General features: G+C 42.7%; 1 protein-coding gene across 3 annotated transcripts in view; it reads right to left on the minus strand.

Annotated features, from left to right (window-relative positions):
- FAM120A (family with sequence similarity 120 member A) overlaps positions 1–20,883 on the minus strand; it is a 57,942-nt gene extending 37,059 nt beyond the window's left edge. For 2 of the 3 annotated variants that reach the window (XM_072876027.1, XM_072876028.1), the window contains exons 1-3: positions 19,860–20,883; positions 13,764–14,010; positions 8,668–8,750 (exon numbers count right to left, since the gene is read on the minus strand). In XM_072876027.1, coding sequence (XP_072732128.1) covers positions 8,668–8,750; positions 13,764–14,010; positions 19,860–20,333 — 804 coding nt within the window. In that variant the 5' untranslated portion in view covers positions 20,334–20,883. The remainder of the gene's footprint in view (positions 1–8,667; positions 8,751–13,763; positions 14,011–19,859) is intronic. The other variant, XM_072876026.1, reaches the window with a different exon arrangement.
- Positions 20,884–21,234: the final 351 nt, after the last annotated feature.

The following is a 21,234-nucleotide window of genomic DNA, read 5'->3' on the forward strand; positions in this document are numbered from 1 at the left end:
CTCTATGTACGCAGAAAAGGCAGGATTTGAAAAACAAATGGAGAAAAGGAGTATCTCAAGGAAACTTATTTTCAAGATTCTACAAAAATTGGTCTAAAAATCATTATTTGAAGATTACATAGTTTAATAATTAGTGTTTTCAAATATTGTGTATTTCGTTATCTGTAGTAGAATATACTCATACAGCTTCACATTATATATAACATCTCAGGCACAAATTTATTTTTCTTTTACATTATACATCGACAAAATGATGCATGGATTTCTCTTGTTGCTATCATGTGAGCATAGTTACTTTCTTTTCAAGCATTTCAATATCAACACAGTTATAGGGCTGGTTACTCTTTTTGCAGACACAGAGGAAATTCTTAAGATAATTCCACTGATAAAATAGTTTCAATATTCCAGCATTAAAATAATTGATGTTTCACCATCAAATGACAGATGTGTCTGACCTCCCATATTCACCAACTATTTTAAATGGATGAGAAACACATGCTTAAATGCATGCTAAAAATTTCCCTTGAGTTAATGACCTGAGCCCATATAGACCATAGATTTGTCTACAAATCAGAGTCCATGGTACAGTCTACTCAAGATGATAGGAAAATGATGAATTCCCATTGATTCACTGCTCACTGACTCAGGCCATGGGTTTGAAAAGATAAGAATCACTCTGGACTTTGTAGCAAAAGACCTCTCTTCGTAGTAAGAATAAAGAGCTGGAAGAACTTTGTGGGGCGATGTCCAAAGCCCCTACAGACAAAACTCTCGCAGCTCAGCGACTGGCATGCAGATGGACATGCTGTATGACTCAGTTCTTTGGCCTGATCCCTCCTTGTGTCCACATGGAGCGAGGAGGGGAACTGGACAGTCCTGGAAACCCTCGACTTCCATCTCAACACTCTCAATAGGCTCCTCCTGAAAATACACTGAGGATTATTCAGCATATGATTGTGGGAATTACTGCTCTTACATGCACAGCGTGATCCTATATGGGGTATAGAAACTTCAAGTCAAGCAACTATCATGGACCATTGTGAAATTAAAAGCAGTGAGCGGTGCTGCTAGCTGGGTCTAAAGAACTACTCAACCGCAGGCAGCTTCTGTTACTTTCCCTCTGTGCTGCACAACGCGCACACTCAGAGGGGCAGGAAAGAGGTCTCCAACTACGTGTCCTAAATTTTAGAGGATGCCTGAGGAATTTCTAAAAATTCTGTCTGGAACCTCTGTACAACTCTGGAGCACTCTGTCCATGCCTATAGGGGCAGCTAGGTTTTTGCTTTTAACATACTTTAATCTGCCTGTTTGCAAAATTCAGTGATTCAAGTCTTGAGAATCATCATTATTATTATTTAACAGTTCTATTTTTTAAGATATGAGAAAATGTGAAAAATCTTTATGCTTGCATTCTACACACAGGTATCATACTTTACTAGAAAATACTGCAATTCAGCCTTGTCAGGAATGTTTATGCAAAATTCTGATTAACACTTCACTAGTCTTATCTTTGCAACTTTAAAATCTGTACCACAACCCCTTTTTATTTTATATGGATTCTACCATATGTAATTATTTTCTTTCCTGCCCTTATTTGATCCACTTATTACGCAATTTCTTAGACTGCCTTCTTCATATTTAGACCATGGAATTTTTGTCCAGATTCCCTTTTTTATTAACTTCCTTCTCCTAATGTCTACTCTTTACAAATGTCAGGATATACATTCTATACCTGGTCATTCTCTACCAGAGATGAGCTCCACGTTTTATGAGCCTAAATTAAGAACAGTCCTGCTTAGCATAGTCAGTGGCATAGTAATTATTTCTATTTCAGATAGTAAATTCTAAACTTTCACTAGTGTGCATTCTGAATATATACAACAATACTAAATATAGATCACATTCGCGTGTAAGCTTACAGCCACAAATATTGATGATAAGATTTTGCACCCAATCTGCAAGCAGAAGTGATAGATTTTCTTCTCACTGGTAATCTAAGTCATTTTATGAACACCTATGGTTTTATTTGTACATGTAACAATTATACATCTTTAAAGCGGCTGAATCATAACATGGCTGTGTCATGTTAGACATGCTCTCTGCAGAGTTCCTTGGAGAAACCCGGCATTACTACCTAAGTGTTTCTGCAATCTCTGCTTGAAAATTCAGTGGATAAAAGGAGTAAGCAATCTATCATTAGTTTTATGTGACCTCCAAGATAGTAATATTTAAGAAACCATAAGCAGTTATCATCAAGAAAAGACATTGCATCACTCTAGCACTAATATTCAGCTCAGACCCTAAAATTACAACGCTCAAGTGAGACATACTAAGAGACTACTATGCGTATCACCCCCAGTTTAGCTGCTTTTAAACAAACAGCCTAAAGACCTCACTGGAGTATACTCTTAATTCCTGAAGTGAGACCTTCTGAAAGTATGTATTACAGATTTAGAGACAGTTCAGATATTTGGATTTTATTTTCCCCTATTCTGTTTCAAAGACACCCAGTCCAGGTGTTAGAACACCCTCAAAACTAAAAATATCATGACCTACACAGAAGCCAGAAATGAAAAGTGGAGAAATAAGATGTTCTTTCCTGATATTAAAGAAGAAAAGATTTCTATTCATTTTATAACTTTCTAGAAATTCAAAACTGTAGATTTTATACTGAATCATAAATAATGTTTCTAATACTGTGTGCATTAAAATACAGGCTAAGTCTTACTAAGTGTTAGGTATGGGAAAAATGAAGGCTTAACAGCAAAAGTTACAGAAAATGTGTTCATGGTTCAAACTTACTTTTAGTTGCACACAAAGCATTTCAGAGCACAATCAGCATCGTATTTTACCAATTTGTCATTGTAAGAGATTTCTTCTTAGAAGCTATTTTTTTCCCTATCCTCTACAGAAGAGTTTCAGACAAGCAACAACATGGAAGATCAATTTTGGAAAGGCAAACATGGAGGTGGATCACACACTTGGAGATGATCAGGTTAGAAAGCATGACGTCTGAAAATGGCACCGTTTCTTTGTTAGTTGTAAAAGGACTACTTCAATTTCACGACAGACCACTGACAAAAATCACAAGCAACCTATTAATGTACTCTGAAAAGATTAAGTGGGGAAAGGAAATTAATTCTACATAGGTATTTGTCAAAATGAGAGGCAGAGAGCAACATTACAAGCCCAGAAGCTACAAGATAAAAATGTCTTGGTTTTGACAAAATAAACTTGCAAAAATGCTTTATTGAAAGAGAATAGGCTCACATATGCATAACTCCACAGGATCATTAGGATACTGAAGAAGGTACCTAAGCTACACTTGAGAAAAGCTCCCCAATTCTGGGACAACTCCAGTTGCCCACTGTCTCCAGGAAGTGAAGCCTTTAAAAACTAATCAACACAAGTACCAGCATTTATTGTTGTGCCTGCTGGAAACCGATGATCAGTTTAGTTTTATTTTCAAACCATTAAAAAAGAGACCTCAAACATTCAGTTACTGTGAGGTGACACATAGGGAACTTTTTTTTTCATTGGCGAGATAAAAGGCTGAAGATATGAAGAATACTATAACTAATTGCCTCGGTTTTGTTATTTTTGTCTAGTAATTTCTGTTACAGATCATATCCAAACTGTTTGGATCTTGTATCTTGAATCTTTGAATGTTAAAAACATTTAATCTTACAAGCTTGTAGTGCATCTGATCTAATGACAAGCTTTCTGAAGAGGCAAGAAGTTCCCTAAATGACTTAAAATCCTCTCAAACCAGCAAAGCTCAGCGTTTCCCTGAAGATTGGGTTATTCAATTAGAAATTCTCTCTCCTCCCTCCATCCTGGTTGGGAAACTGACCTCTTTCTACTTCTGCATGTCTTGATGGTAACAAGAATACACACAACATGGAGATCATTTGCTAACAATTTATACACATAGGACTCCAAGAAAACCAAATCTAAACAGAGGAACAAAAATGCTGTCAGAAAGAAAAGGGGAGAGCAGAAACACAAGCCAAAGATGTGATACAGACAGACTTCATATAAGACAACCTGCGTGACAACCCTGCACGCTACCACAAACTCGAGGGCTGGGCTGCCATCCAGAAAGACCTAGACAAGCTAGAGGAATGAGCCAACGGGAACCTTAAGAAATTCAACAACTGCAAAAGCAAAGTCTTGCACCTGAGCAGGAATAAACCCTGGCTACTCTGCAGGCTGGAGCTGTGCCAAAAAAGACCTGGGGATCTTGGAAGACAGCAAACTGAACATGAGCCAGCAGGGTGCCCTGGCAGCAGACAAGGCCAGCTGCACCCTGGGCTGTGTAGCAAGAGCATAGCCAGCAGACTGAGGGATCTTGCTCCTCAGCGCTCATTAGATCACCTCTAGAGCACTGCATTTGGTTTTGGGCTCAAGCCAGATGTCAAAAAAATTGAGCTAGTTCTGCAGAAGGCCATCAAGATGGTTAAGGAGTTGGAGCACTTGCTCTATGAGAAGAGGCTGAGGGAATGGGGCTTATTCAGCCTGGCATAGACAAGGCTTGGGAGATACCTAACAGCAGCCTTCCAATACCTACAAAAAGGTTATCAAGCACATGGAGCCAGGCTCTTCACAGTGGTGCACTGCGGAAGAACAACAGACATAGCCTGAAACAAGATGGGTTCAGACTGTATGCAAGGCAAAACATTTTTACCGTTGGGACTGTCAAAGCACGGAGCAGGCTGCCCAGACAGGTTGTGCAGTCTCCAACCTTGGAGATTTTCAGGACTAGTCTAGGCAAAGCCCTGAGCAACCTGTTCTGACCTCAAGCTGACCATGCTTTTAGCAGGAGGTTGGACTAGATGACTTCCTGAAGTCCTTTCTGACCTGCATCATCCTATGATGACCCTTAGCATAAAAAAACCCCAGACAGACACTTATCTTAAGCATATCTTAAGAGTACCACCTTTGTTATCTGAGCAGCAGCAAATTACCTAAGCACCTACTTAGCATATTAGTCTCCCTCTGGCAGACATCCTCTGAAGTCAACAAACAAAGAGAAAGACAGGAATTTCCTAGAGCAATTCAGAGGAGCCTAACCGGCATATTTTGGATTGCTTTCTGGAATCATCTCTCTCTGCCTCTCTACTGAGATGAAACAACCAAGAAGACTGGCTAACTAATTTTGCCAGGTAAAAATAGGTGTGGAATATTGGATGGTGAGCATATCAAAAATCTGCCAAAGACTGTCCAATGAATTCATCCTTTCAAAACCATCCTAACGTGAAGATGATCCATCACAAAATGAAGATGGTAACCTCATAAAGTTTTCCTGCATACTCTTCTTTTTCAAAAAGGGAGATTGCATTAAGACTTATTTCTAAGGTTACCTTGTGAATAAAAAGTCAGCACTTCTTCAGTGGTATGTGCTCCCAAATAGGTACTAATTCATTCCAGAGATAAGAAACTGCCCTCCTAATATCATTCTGATGTTATTATACATTGATCTTGAAGCTCCATACTGTAACAAGCTTTCCCAGAGTAAGAACCAAATGGTCTCTGTCTCAACGATAAATCCCAAAGCACACGAATAAAAAGTAGAATAATGCTAGTTTCCAAACAAGGTCTAGCAGTCAAATTATTTCTCAGGAAGTCTATCACTTCCTTTCTTGTTTCAGCTTCTGATTCAGGTGGTCATTTCAGTGAACTCTGCTCGCAGTCAGGTAACAGGACGCAAGCACAGGTCTACACATTTATTAGATGCATTATCTGTTTATACAGGGACATTTAGACAGACGAGATCGTGACTCAGAACAGCTTGCAGTGACAGTTTGTGATTCTTTTTCCCTTCTGCAACAACAGCAATTCAAATCTCTTCATTTAAATTTATCCATGGAACTTGAACAGTTTTGCTGAGCTATTGGTCATTGTTGGTGTCTTCTGAAAGGCATGGCTTTTTATCCAGCGTGTAAAGATGTTGCCCTGACTGTTAGGTTCATTTCCTTCTAGATGTGAAATAGGATTCTTCGTTCAGGTTTCCTTTTCCCTTCCTTTTTCCCATTTCTACTCAGCTGTTCCTAGATGAACGGACCACCCTCACATCCCTCTTCAAAACAGAAGTACAGGTTCCTCAGTTTTGCCTTTTTTTTACCTCACTATGTTGACACCTGAGCAGATACACCAATTTTCTATCAGCGAAGACTGGTAGTTTCTTTTCTAAGTTACACTTTTTAACTGGTGAACTAGCAAAGCTAGTAAAATAAGAGTTTTTGGAACAGAAGGGGAAAAAACCCCACCTATTTTTGTTGTAGGTTACTCTCGTAGGAAGAGTAACCATTTTGCTACATCACAATAAAAAATTGAGAAAGAATGCAGAAAATAAATTGTACATTATTAACTGTCACAGTTCTCACTGAAAAGCAACAAATCAGGCCCAACAAATTGGGAACTGAATCTGCTAGCTTTGATGCTCAAGACCATACTGTCTTAGATACGAAAGATTAAAATCTTTACACAATAAGTTTTCTAAATCCCGAGTTGAATGAGGTATGGAATTAAGAGCCCTTGGTTCCTGAGTATGGAGAATACTCGATAGTAACTCTAAATAGACGCAACGAAGCAAAGTTTGTAACTATAGCCCAGGGATGACATCCTGGGCAACCACAACAACTTCCCCCGCCCATCGCCAGTTCTCATGACAGCTTGCACTTTTTGTAACTGTTCTGAAACTACTTCTTGCTATCAAGCTTGTGGCTAGTATATACGTGTCTTTTAGGTTTTTTTAAGCATTCATAAAATGTACAAGAAATACTGCTTTCTGCACATCTACAATTAACAGAAGAGGTCTCTACACAGAGAACTGTAACGACATCATTGACATACTAGTATGTCAAATGAAATTAAACTGAATCGATAAGCTACTGAAACAAGCTATAATTTAAAACCATGAGCACCGTTGAAACTGAAACTAAACAAACCAGTAAGTTGTTTCATGACCGGTAACTAATGAAGATTGGTTTCCTGTAGACTTATGTCCTTGTTGCTTTCAGCACTTCTTCTTTCTCTCCCTTTGACATCATTATCAGCCAGGAGACAGAAATGGCTGTGGTTAGTTTGGGGCTACCTACTTAATAACTGGCCAGCAAGCTATTGTGAAATTAAGCAAATCATGTGTTGTGCTAGCCTTTTCCCTCAGTAAGGGCATTAATTTGGGTCTTTTTCACTGATAACAGTGTACCAGTTTTCATGGAGCCTGTAACAGCTGAATGGGAACCGCTTTCAAATCTGATTAACATTGGCCAACAGATTACATAAATACAGGGAGGACTGCCTAAGACAGCCCAGTGACGCTCTAAGGAAACAAGTTTCATTTCTTTAGGATGACAGCTACAAAGCCCAAGTGGCGTTTCCACTGAAAACGTAAATCTAGAAGCAAAGATGACAAATAACTAATTTTCATTCTAGTCAAGTAATTCAGTGTATATTTAGAAGGCTTTTCAGAAGGTCTAGGTGTCTGAAGTCATATTCTGAACTGGCTGTAAAACAAGTCTACTCAGCCTAAAACACAGAAAAGTATTCTCAACATCAGAAAGTTTATCAACCACTTTGAGAAAAGTCCTACATTTTAACCTTTTTAGTAAAAAGTGAAAATACAGGCACACTCTTGCATTCTTTCAGTTTTTTATCTCAAGTTTCACAAAGAAGTAGCAAACATGCACGCATATTTTGTTTTGCCACTACAACGTGCTGACACTTACCTTTCTAAACACAGGAACGGCAGCAAAATAGGGGATGAGCGTAACATCAAATTGTCACAGCTGTTCACTAAGCAATGCACATGCAAGCCTTAAAAACTGCTGAAAATCTTGAATCTGTTTTTAAATTCTACTTTCAGCAAAATAAGTTACAGTTTTTCAATGCTTAATAAAGGGGAAAAAGCCCACCTATTTCTGTTGTAGATATAACAAAACAGTCTTACAGAATCTACAAAAAGCAAACTGATTTGCTGCATGGTACACGTTAGGAGAAAAGGAAAGAGATATGTCTATCGTGGCAGAGAGGAAGAAAGGTCACTACTATCCCATTCTCTGATGTGTCCAGTTTCTCTTTTATAGCGGTCTACTTGGCAGATGCACAAAGCAAGTGTGATGAAGCAGCAAACAGATATACTGTAAACTAAGAGCATTAGACACAAGTTACTTGTCTCAAAAAAAAAATATCTAGTGAAGGCCACGTTAGCTTTCTTGTGCAACCCATTCTCTAGCATATTTACACTTTAAGAAGTACAGAAAATTTACTATTACACACAAACTCAGATCAGTAGAAAATAAAACAATATGGTAGGAAGATATCCAGCTAAGTATTTTTGACAGTTGGAGAACATGACTAAACAAAAAATTCTCCTCTTAAAAAAAGAAGAGAGTAAGAAGCTGCATTCTCAAAGCCAAACCACACTGAAGCTACACGGCTCATGTACCTGGAGGGCACTGAGGGAGATCACAAAGGCTAAGTTTAGCCTTGTAAGGCTAATCGCCCCAGGTATCCTCTGCAGTCAACAGAGAGGGACTGGGACACCAGAGGGTGACCAAGAACAAGAGCCTTGCATAGCTGCTGTGAATTAACCTATTACACTGCTCTGATTAACCGCTATGATTGATTTTACCTTAATTGCTCATAGTTATATTAAGTTTGTACCTTAAGTGAAGCTAGTGGATGTTCTGGACCAAGTAAACTCCAATGAAATGAAGCCAAATCTTCATCAGGTAGAATATGATTACCTAGAACATAATGCAGAACTTTACTTAAGTACACCACAAAACATTGCATACTGTTTCTACATGCAGCAAAACAAATTTGCAATTAGTCCTCAATTCCTGATCAATAGGATTAACAAAGAGAGATTAAACTTGCAGGTATCTTTTTGTTACTCCAGAAAAACATAATTAGCATGCTGCCACTGCAGCAAGATGCACTTCCCTCTGTTCTAGGAGCACTCTTCCATGAAACCCAGCTCACTTACAGAAGCAACAGAACCAGTCACAACACACGGTGTCAACCTCAATGTGGCATGTCCTATTAGGGGATCCTCAATAGGATTTAGTAATGCAGGTACAACAGTGTAAGAACACACTCTATTGCTCTCTGACACAAGCTGGTAAGTTTCTTCCTGCATCCCAGCACGTGCTGTTCCTGATCCACATCGGAGCTGCCTCTGGAATCTGCACTCTGCTCCATCACGCAGCGTGCATCAAGCAGCAAGCCACCAGGCAGATTTATCTAACCCTCAGGAACACGGGCAGCTCCAATGACACTTCGCAGGTTCCCAGTTCCTGAAGTTTCTTTTGCTGACCTGACCAGGTCAGACAGGAGCCTGGGCTGGCAGCATCAAGGTAATTGGGAAATTATGTAGTTGTTCCAATGAACAGAGCCAGTGGCTATATTTACCAAGCTGTTCATACCAAATGGGAGATCACTTAAATTATTTTTTTTTTCCTAAAGCACATCACGCTCAGAAAAAGCAACGAGAAAATTCTTACTAGGAAATATTTCAAACATTTGAATTAATCAAAGACTACCTAATCAACCGCTGACAGAGTTCAGTGTCTGTGGATCCAAACTTTACAAAGAGATAAACAGAATGTATTACTGCACTTCTGGTAGAAAACTTAATTATATTTTCAACATCTGGTTTTACAGCTTAGCAGTGAATGCATAGTTCTCATTGCTGTTAACATCTTTAAAGCTTTTTTTTTTTAAATTTCACAGTTTGGACAACATCTTGAACTCTTACCTACTCATAAGGAATATGACAAGATGCTTTGAATATAACAACAATTGTTTACTTTCTTAATATTTTGCTTGTAAAATAGTTTAGTTTGCTTTTAACGCTCTTTAACATGTGAAAACCAAGAAAACCAAAAACCATTGACTGGCGATTAGTAGAAGCCCTCTTAGAGAGGGAAAAGTCTTCGTGTCCAATCAATACTTCACCTACTGCTGAGATCTCCAGCAAGGAGACATTGTAATCTTTATTCATTAGGAGCTAAACTTTTAAACTCACATCAGAAAGATTCAACAAGTTTGTATATAACAGCCACATTCTTACTAATCTAATCAAGGTACGATTAGACAGCCTTTATAATGCAGGTCTGAAAAAAATCAGTTACAGCCAGGCCACTGGACAGTTTTGTGATAACCAACAATAACTCCTGCAGATGCTAAGATAGTCAGAGCTATTTTAAAATAGTCAGAGCTTCTCTCCCTTCCACCAAAACCTCAATCTTGCTTGGTCTCCATCTGTCATTTCAGTTAATTCCATCCCCTTGAACACACACATAAGACAGTCTGACCATTTGATCAATTCTCACCACATACTGAATTGTGGAATTTAGGATGTTGAAGTGCAGCAGTGTCTTCTGTAGTCCAATAAGAAGTGATGCCTGTACTTACCTTCCATAGTTCTAAAATTTTACTGAGAAACAGAATGAGGCTACATAACTAAACACGTTACAAAGTACCGTCACAGTGGGAGAGATCAACATTACATAAGCAGCCTCTATTTCTTGACCTGGCTGAACAACCTCAACATATATTGATTTTTCCCATTTTAATGGCTTATTATAGTGTACGCCTTAGGTTTTTTCAAAGCAATTAGATAGTAATTGAAGCCACTGCCCTTTCTAAAGAGTTCACTGAATTGCAGCCCAATACCTCACACTGTGTTTGTTTTTCTACTGCTGAAGCTTGGGGTTTGGGGGGGTGGGGTGGTGTTTGGTTTGTTTGGGGTTTTTTGGCCCCCCCCCCCCCCCCTTTTTTTTAAATCATTCTGAAGTATTTGAGTCAAAATTTACAAAAGAACCCAAATCAACTCCCTGTTTATATCAACAGCAATTAGGACAGAACTTTTTAAGAGCACACTCTCAGAGGACACAGTACCTTGGCCACATTTTCACTACCCACGACAAGGATACTCCTTATATTATAAAGCCAAAACTACAAAACCCTTCTGGATGAAAAGCTGTAAGAAGGAAAAAGCTGTAAAACAAAACAACCAATCACAGCGCACACATAACCTTCTGAGAAAGTAATCTTTAAAAATTTGCCTAGTTGGTACAGTCAGAAAAATATTTTGCTGGAATACTTCAATAGAGACTTTATCCCTGAACATAACTCAATCCCAAATAATTTGCCATTGAGGACGCTTTTTTAATTGACCAGTTAGGTGTTGTTCCTCAGGCTCCTCCAACTGCTGAATGTTTGACTGAACCATTCAAGATTTTTTTCTCTTTTCAGTGTCCCCAAATTGACCCTTGAAGTTAATGACAAGAAAGTATCTGAAAACAAAGTTTGAGTTTTCCATATACGGGGAAACAGATTTGCAGACCTAAAGCTAAATACTGATACAACTATTGTGATAGTTTTGGCCTTCTGTAATTGTAAACATTAAACCAGCAGCTTAACTCCAATTATTTCAGAATACATTAATTTATTCCTAAACAAAGTACTAGCATGGGGAGTTACACTGATGTACCCAGAACAGAAGAGCAATGTAACAGATTCATATGCCTTCCCACGTAATCAAGCACTCACTTATTCTTTCCCATTATGATTTTCTTGTCAGGTTCAGAAGAGACCCAAAGAGGCCACAGGAGCAAGGGCAGAATAACCTATGAAGCCAGACAAGCCCTCGGATATTAAATAAAAATACAAAAATTTAGATCTGAATGAGCTACCCTGCTTTAAACATATGCCACACTACACACAATTATGTGCCTATACGCATTGAGTGTTTTATTAAAAAAACTGAAGTTACTGTATTCCTAAGGTTGCAAAAGTTAAAAAATGTTGCCAGTACTTTAAGTCAAATAGTATCTGTTTATTGTAGGCTCATATAATCATTGTTTATATCACCAAATACCTAGGTTTCGTAATATTCACTAATATATATGTATATATATAAAAAAACCCTCATCGCAGGAAGACCTCCAAAGTATCTTCTGTTCTAACCCTGAATTCCATAAACTTTACTCTATTCTGCTTACTCATACTGAATACAAACACAAAAGAAATGCAAAAGTATACCCAAAACTAAACTTGTAGCTGAACTGGGTTTTTTTACCCTTTGTACCAATTTGGGGGGGGGGGGGGGGGGGAAGCTACAAAATATGCTACAAAAGCTCTAGCAATCATGTGAAATGACCTCAAGTTTCTTTCTCCTAAGAGCAAGCTGAAAAATATTTTGTCATGTAAGATATCAAGAGAGAAAAACATTCAAGAGCTTCTTGCATAAAATTGCAAAACCTTCAGAAAATCTACCAGAATATTTGTCACCTACCATTTAATATAACCAAGCAATGCCTCAACTAGCCATGCAGCTGTAAGTCTGTGACAAGCTGAAACGATGTCATTCACGTGTACTTCCCATTAATTCCATAAAGCATATCTGCAACTGTGAAACTGCTTTTCAAGCAGTAATTCTTACTCACTGAATTGGCATGCAACAACTTATTTATAGACTCCAAAACAAAGCCTAGCAATAGTAGTCCGCCATGCGATTTACACAGAGTTTTTGTTTTAAGTTGCAGCTTAGCCAATCATCTGCCATTCCTCCATACAGCCATGCAGCCAGGTAATCATTCTGGATATGAAAAAACATACACTAACAAAAAGCAACTTCAACTAGTCAAATACTTGTGGCTTTCTACTGTAAGATGCACTGGTTCTTTCTTCTTAACATGGAAGGTACCTGCCTGGACTAGAAACAATTTAATATTAAAGACTACTAAAATATTAGTATGCTAAAGCAATAATACATAGCCTCTCTCCTTCACAGTTTTCAAATGAGAAGTTTTATTCTTCTATCACATACCCATACTAAAACACAAAGTCAGTGAGGAAATAAAAAGAAAATCCAGTTTTCTTAATTTGTTTGCTCAGTATGACAAGATCAAGAACATGGCTGCTCCGTGCTTATTTACACAAAAAGAAGTTAGAATGCTGTTCTAAACAGATCTTATCCATTGGAGTCAAATTTATTAGTAATTAATTCACTCTTCCATCCGAGAGAGTATGACAGCTATTCTCTACCACTGCTGTGGAAATAGTGTGTTAAAATTGTCCCATTTAAGCAGAGATGTGAAACTGAAGTCCTTCCTACCTATGCTCCTTAAAGATATCACACTATTTAGCATTAGAAGCAGAAGTGCTAAGAAACTGTCCAAACAAAACTAACGGAATGGTAAGATGCTGGTCGCCTGTGCTTTCAGAAATGTGGAGTTTCACTCAATTATATACTATATTTCTGGTGCAGCTGATGTCCTGTCATATTTGTCCAATACTCATTTCTGAGGGGAAAAAAAGCCCCTGCAATCCAATCATCTTCAATCCATATATGTGATTTTTAGGTAGAATACAAAACAGGACACGAGTTTTATTAAAAGTAGACCTCATATACTATATGTGACCAAAACTAGTAGAACCACAATTGTCCCGCTCCCCCCCCACCCACTGAGAACATTTTGGCTAGGCAAAGCTTTGCAGAATTCTTACTTTCTACCCTTGTTTCTAGACAGCCACAATTTGCATCGCTTGCAGGTCTCTACAAATTCGGCATGTCTGGCCTCATAAAAACGCATCCAGCCCACCTCAAGTACAGTAGGAATGTCTGAAACAAAGGGATGTCTTTCCCTAGGTGCTTTGTCAAATTATACACACATATTTTAAAACAGTTAATAGAAACTGAAATCATAAGTCTGACTAGCAGCATCGAGTTCTTTTATTACTTCACTTACCTAAAAGAGCAGCAAAAATAGGAAAGCGATTTGGATTCAGGTCCAGTTGCTTGGCAACTTCATGCATTAGGTATTGGCTTGTTGTGAGACTTTTCCCATTACGGCTCAGTTTTAGGGCATGGGCACTGAAATAGTAAGGGATGTTGCACAATGCATAATCGGAGTCATATGCAACCAAACCATGGAAACCTTTTTCTCTGCAGAAAGCAATTACTTCTTGATGATGATCCTCAATGCTCTGTGCAACCTATAGTGGAAGACAAGAGTAATTAGCTACAGTGTTAAATTGCAGTACTGCTTTATCACATGTACGACAATATGTCGGGTCTTTCTGACACTATATACGTGCATTTGAAACACTTGCAGTATATATAAAGTAATTAAAAAAAATCCAATGACACAGCACACACGGACAGGGTGTAAGGAGCACTCAGAAACACAATACAAAGTTCTGGAAGCCTACACACTGAAGTGGCATTATGTGTTTCTGAACTCATCTGAAGTAACTTTATTAACAGAAATGCTCAAACTCTAAACATATTACTATACCAATATCTGTTAACTCATGGGAAAAATCTTAAAGCTGTGGATACTCAAGCAGTTCAGCAAGCCAAGATCCCCCCTTAAAAAGCAATCACACAATCACTTTTAAAGTTTTGCAGCCCTGTTTTAAAAGAAACAAACATAGCCCTAGATGAACAGAGGTAACTTTCTTGACTTTACAAATGTGTACTTTGCTGTGTTAAGCCAATTTTTTTCCTCTTTCCACTTTCAGCCTATCCATTTATGCACAGCTGTCTCTGATGGTGCAAACTGCTTCAAGTTTATAGCCCAAACTTCACCGCTCAACTCACGTTGCCTAGGCAAAGCACATATTTTAGGCTATGGCAATCGGATGACTAGAACAGACATGTTGTGCAGGGAAGACATGGGCCAATTCCTAACATTGGAAATATAAAACCAATCATTTCTTATCAAAAAGATTATACTAAAACAAAAAACCCCACGATGACAAGTTAGTACCTACAGTCCTGCATTTCTATGCACCGTCAGGAACCGTTACAAATACAGTTTGCATACAAGCACACAAAAATAAAGCGAGCTGAGTGCCGTTGATGCCTAATGCTTTTACCATCTACATGCATAATAAACATGCAGTGATTCCGAAAACCCCACAGAAGTTGGGTGTTGGTATAACCTACCCTCACCAAGTATTCAATTTTAACAACAACATAAGACAGCAAACTATCCCAAAATAGACTAGTACAAAACTATTAGCTTCAGTCTCCACAGTACGCATGAATAACTACAGCATTACTGCCAGTGATGCTATTTATTTCCTCTGCAGCCAAAGCCCTGCAGAACATGAGCGAGGGTCCTACACCTCTACAGCCCACTCCAACAGTCCCGCAGTCATCTACCTCTCAGCAAAGAGCTTTTGTTCTACGGCAAGTTTACAGTGACCCTTCCTTTTCTACTCATGCCTTACACTTTCTGACCATGACATTGAATTACAGTCTGCTGGTGAGGTATGTAACATTTTGCTTTTCCTATGTGGCTTCACAAGATGTTGCCTTTCAAACAAAATCCTGAGCAGCTGAAGAGCCAGCACCTCACTCTCTGAGATACTCGTACAATCAATAACCAGCTCGCTAAGCTCTCTCTACTCCTAATGCTACCACCTTACAATCTTGAGAAAATGTCACTTCTTCAGAAACATGCTTGATGGACTGTATCAGAGTGTTTTTGAAATTTACTTTTGTTTGTGAGAAAAATGATCATATTCATTTTTCTAATAATTATACTGTCACCTAGCATAAGGTGTGCCTGCTGTACACAGAATTGGAAGAGACTGTAAACATCTTTGGAAAAATTTAAAGATATCAGATTGATACAGTTACTAACTCAAGGGGGCAATTTAAGCTTTGCCATCCCCCCCCAGTCTTTACAGGTTTTAAATTAGGAAAATCCCCCAGATTTTTTTTTTATTATAGGTAGACAGATTTAAATTATGTACATATACCTGAAATCAGTATCTTTGCATGCATGACAACCACAGATCGTCTATAAAAAACAAAGAACTCTTTTTGCAGCACTAGGTGTGACATGGGTGTGCAGATAATACAGGAGGAAACTTGGTGTGCGGCCCGCTCTGATCTCCCATAAACTATTTCCTCTACCTCCACATCCTCTAGTTCCCTCCCTCCCCATTTTATAGAGCTATCTGACACAGCAAGCTACGAGCACGAAACTGCAGTATGCTTAGGTAATACTTGAATTCACGTTCAAGTAATTGAATGGTCACAGGGAAAAGAGGTGTATTTACCAAGGTACAGTTAACCCGCAATGTAAAATCCTAACAAGATAAGAGTCTGGGAAATAGCTTACAGCTCTCACAAAAGGAGATGGTCCAAAGATGCAACTATATCCTGGCAACATGCATACTTCAACATCAACCCAGGGAGGGGGGGCGCGGGGGAAATCACAGCCAAGAGTTTGGAATCATTTTCAAGTCTAAACCTTGTGTAAAGATTAATGATGCTGGATCAGAAAGAGAGAATCCTGTCCGAGTAAACAGGTACATGCATGTTTAGATACTGAGAACAAAACAAAGTCTCACTACAGTATTAAAGATGTTAAGATCTCCGCTGCTTAAATAATTAAATTTTAGCAAACTTGTTTTGCATAAACGTTTCTTTTAAGAATTATTCCCCCCTCCCCCAAACAGAAAAATACTAGGTCACAATTAAGCTAAGAACCCGTAGGATATTTGTTATAACTTGGAGGAACCTGTTATTTTTACATCCTGCTGAAACCATCTGCAAGTGATTTATAATTGTTCTGGATGGAAGACATTACTCTTTCTCTCCCCTCTAATTACCAAAATAGATTAAATTCATAGCCAGTTCCTAGCTCTGCACAGAAGCCTTCTACTCAAGACTGAAATGTTTCCTGAAAATATGAAAATCAGTTTCATATTTAGAGTTAATCAGTATTCTCAAACCCAACTTCTCAAAAGAAAGCAAGAAAACACTACAATTTGGCAACTCTTATGTATATGTAAATAAAAAAAATCACCCATACGTGCAAATAAAAATCACACCTTCAAGATGCATGTGCTCTTTGCCCACCAGGAGGGTTGCTAGAAAGTGAGCATGAGGCAGAATGTGAATAAAACTGGAGTAAGGTTTAGAGAAAGAAAGATATACGTAATAAAGCAGATTTAGAAAGATATTAAATTGTGTAAGAGAACAAGAAAACCAGAAAAGGAATGCAATTTAAGTTCAGCAGTATCTTTGATGCATATTATGCATGTTACCACTATAACTGTGAAATATACTTCCTAACCTGAAAATGAATCAATTAAAAACAGAGCTATCCATAGTTTCTCAACAGCTGTACAAATGAAACATCAAATGGCAATTGCTGATATCCTTCCGATCCCCAAGACAGCTGACCAGTTCAGAGAACCAGTGCAGTTGGGACATGCACAGCGGTGGCTCAGTGATACGAACATTCCTAACAGCCACAAACTATCCCCTCCGCACACACCAGTATTTGGTAACAGCACTTGCCAACTCCCAGTGCTAACTTAAAGCAGACAAATATCCACCCCTCAAATCTTCCCCTTCAAAATTGTGGGGGTTTTCTGTTTGGTTTCTCTTTTTTAAATGACAGAAAAGGGACTCAGTATGACGTGGCCTCTGACTCCTAAAACTGTTCCAGAGATTAAGAATAAGGCCTATTACTGAGAAACTGTAAAGGAGCTAATGCTGCAGCTAAGCTTGAAAGTAAACAAAGTGCTACAGGTGACACCCTTGTCAAATGTGGCAACTTTATTCCTAATGTACTTCAACAGAAGCGAACTAGGTCTAAAACAGAAGGCATTTAAAAGACTAACAGCTTCAACATGCCACAAGACTATTACAAGTACCAAATTCCCATCGATATCAAAATAGCCGGCTTCCTGCTGTGTACTATGCGTTTCAATATTGCATTAAACAAAGTATCCGGCTTAACATATTAAAAGAAAAAAAACTTCTTAATTTACTCCATTCATTGCTTTTACTAATGATCTCTAAGTCTCAATAAGAAACTAAGGAAGAGTTATAACGCACTCACAACCAGATCAAGGTAAATACCTTCACTGCATAGTCCCTAAAACTTCTTGCTTAAGGAACAAAAGTATTTCCTAGCTACAAAAAAAAATGGTTTTGCTGTCATTCAAATTCCCACCATCATTCATATCCAAAACACGTACACAATTTTGCTTCTATGCTGACCAGGAAAACGCATTACTACAGCAGACACGGCCATAACCTCTTCACTTTTACCAGGGCACCAAGCCCAAGACATCCCGTTTGGCGGAGCTCCGCACGCCCTGCAAGAACGAGCTTCACCTCTGCTTCCAGTTTGTTCCACATGCGCTTCGCCCGGCACGGTGGTCCCAGCCGCGTTCGGCCCCGGCGGGCCAATCCCCACCGCAGCAGAGACTGGCCCGCTGGGGCCGAGCGCGGCTGGGGCCACCGCAGGGCGAGACTTCCACCGCCCACTGGGCTGGACACCCGCTGCCTGCCTGGAGCGGGGTGGCTTCACACCAGCCCGGTGAGCAGGGAGCTGAAGGGAACGCGCTCCTCCAAGGATGGGTCTGGCCGAGCGAGCGGGGCGATAAGAGGGAGCAACGGCAACTCTCGCCCCGTTGGCAGAACTAGGAGAAACTTCACCCGAAGTCACCTTTTAGGTGAGCTCCTTTGAGAGTCGTCTTTACCCCGGGGCTGCAACCCGGCCAGAATTTTTCTAATCCGCCAAAAGGGCAGTGCTAAAGCCAGATAACATTAAGCTGCTGCTAGTGATCAAGCGTGCAACTCTAAAGGTTGCATAATATTTTTCTACACACAAAAGTAATTTACAATAATAAAGCCTACAAGTATGCACTTCACTCCCGCTGCTCTTCCTTCCCTAGCGGGAAAGCCAGCAAGCAACTCTTAAAACTGCAGCTTCATCCCAGGGCTTGTTTTTCTACTGTCTTGTGTTTCAGTATACACAATTGCTCGGCCTAACAGAAAGCATCGTAAATCACGAATGCTGTACAGAGATGTGACATGTTACATTCTGCAACCTTTGAAATCGCGGTCTCGGTGCCAGTGCAAGATCACCACAGACCCCAGCCCCTACCTGAAGGGTTGTTTGTGTTATCAGAAAACTGAGGCTCCCCCTTAAAATAAGTTTAAATGAAGAACTGTCAGATCGGTGCTCCTGACCCCACGAACTGGAAGCATCTGCTGTTACGGAGTAAGGAATGAATTATTCTACGCTTGATCAAAAGCCCATTAATACATTTGGGCAACACCGAGCAAAACCCTCACCTTCATAAACACGAAACTCGACCCTCTGTATTTTAGAGCAAGCGATTTCACCTTCAGCGCAAGTTTAAACACCTCGCCTCAGTAGGGAACTTGTTGCAGATCCACCGTGCTCGATAACGAAACTGTTTTTTTTTTTTCCTTCGTCTTAGTAATTAATTAGATCAAGATGCTTTAGGCCAGCTGCTCCCACCTGCGGTACCAAAGTCCCAGCCTCACCACCCTCCCGAGCGGAGGCTGGGGGGGGGGGGCCCGGGCAAGAAGGGACATTTTGAGTTAACGGAGTGGCGGCCCCGAAAGAACATGGAGGCAAAAACCTCCCTGCTGCTGGGCCTGGCTTCACAGCCAGGGGAATCCAGGAGGCCCCGGGCGCTGCCGGTCGCCCCGCCGCCCCGCGCAGGCCGGAGGCCTGCGCGGGGCGGCGGGGCGACCGGCAGTGCCGTATAAATAGCAAAATCCCCCGGGGATTGAGGCCGCCGAAACTTGGGCCGCCCCCGCGGGCCTCGACGACATTTTGAGGCGCTGAGGGGAGAGGCAGGGTGCCCCCCCCTCCTCCCTCCCCCGCCGGGCTGGGCACTGGCAAGGCCCAGGGCAGCCCCCGCTGCCATCTTAGAGCGGCGGCGGCGTGAGAGGGGAGCGGCGGGGGCGCAAGAGAGCAGCGGGGAGGGGGCGCTGGCGTCCCCGGGGGGGCCGGGGCGCCGCGGGTCGGGCGGGAGGCCCGTCTCCTCCTCACCTTGATGTGGAAGCGGATGAGGGCCAGGCGGATGCAGTGCGCCATGCAGACGGGCGGCAGGAACCAGACCTTGGGCGGCGGGGTGCCCTTGTTCTGGACGTGGCTGACGATCTGCTGCGCCGTCTGGCGCTCGTTGCCCTGGCGCTTCACCCACTCGTGGAGCCGGGCCTTCTCCAGGGCGCCGTTGAAGAAGACGAAGAGCTCGATGTTGCCGTTGAAGCAGGCCTTGGCCAGGGCCGCCAGGTAGCCCAGCATGTGGTTCCACTGCCCGCCGCTCACCCAGTCCGTGTAGAAGCCGCCGTAGAGCCGGTGCAGGCAGTTGTCGGCGTCGATGAGGAGGCGCAGCGGGGTCTGGGGGGGCCGCTGGCGGCCCCCACCCACGAGGCTGCCCCGCGCCAGCTTCTGCAGCTCGACGGGCACCACGGCGCTGGGGCAGTGCTTCTCGATGTAGTCCTGGAAACCCTGCACTCCCATGGTGAGGACAGGGCGGCGGCGGCGGCGGGCGGACGAGCGGGGGCCCGGCGGCGGCGGCGGCGGCGGCGGCGGGGTCTGGGCTCGGGCCGGGCGGCGCGGCGGCGGCTGTAGTTGCGGGTGGGCGGTGGGAGCGGTGGAGCCGGGTGGGAGCGCTGGCTGCCGTCGGTGGCCGTTCAGGGGGGAGTTGTATGGATTAGTGGGGGGCTCATGGCTGCTGCGGCCGCCATGTGCTGCTCTCACAGAGCCATGGCTCGGGGATCCGGGCTGCTGCCGCTGCGGCTCCGACTGCCGGGGGGAGGGGGAGCGGCACAGCGCGCAGGAAGCCAACCCGCCGCCGCCGCCGCCTGCGGCAGGGAGAGCGGAACAGGCGGGACTTGGCGGCGGCCGCCGCTGCCACTCACAGGCAGCGCGGGGCGCGCACACGGGCGCCGGAGGGGGGCGGGGGGGGGGGAGCGCGCCCCGAGCGCCGCGCCGCCGGCCCGGTGCCCGCCGCCCTCACGGCCCCCCGCGCTGCCCTGCCCTGCCCTGCGGCACTGGGGCGGCGGGGCCCGCGCAGCCCGCCCGCCGCGGCGGTTGCATAACCCAAGCATGCGCGGGAGCGCGGGCGGAAGCGGGTGGCGGGGAAGGGGAGGGGGCTCGGGGGTAGGCGGGGGAGTGGCGGAGGGAGGCGAGCGGCCGCGCGGGGGGCGGCGGGAGCCCGGCCGGCGCGGGCGGGTCGGGTCCGGCCCGGCCACGCCGCTGCGCGCCCGCTGCCCCTCGCCGCCCGCCATCTCGCCTCCCCCCGCCCCCAGCGGCGCCGCTCGGGGGCCGCGGTGGCGGGCCGGGCCACGAGTTCCCCGGCGGCGGCGTTCCCCTCAGCCCCGCTGCCGCCGGCGGCCGGGCGGGGCAGCGCGGCCGCCGC

Source organism: Ciconia boyciana, chromosome 11 (genome assembly GCF_034638445.1).
Source record: "Ciconia boyciana chromosome 11, ASM3463844v1, whole genome shotgun sequence".
Lineage (NCBI taxonomy): Eukaryota > Metazoa > Chordata > Aves > Ciconiiformes > Ciconiidae > Ciconia > Ciconia boyciana.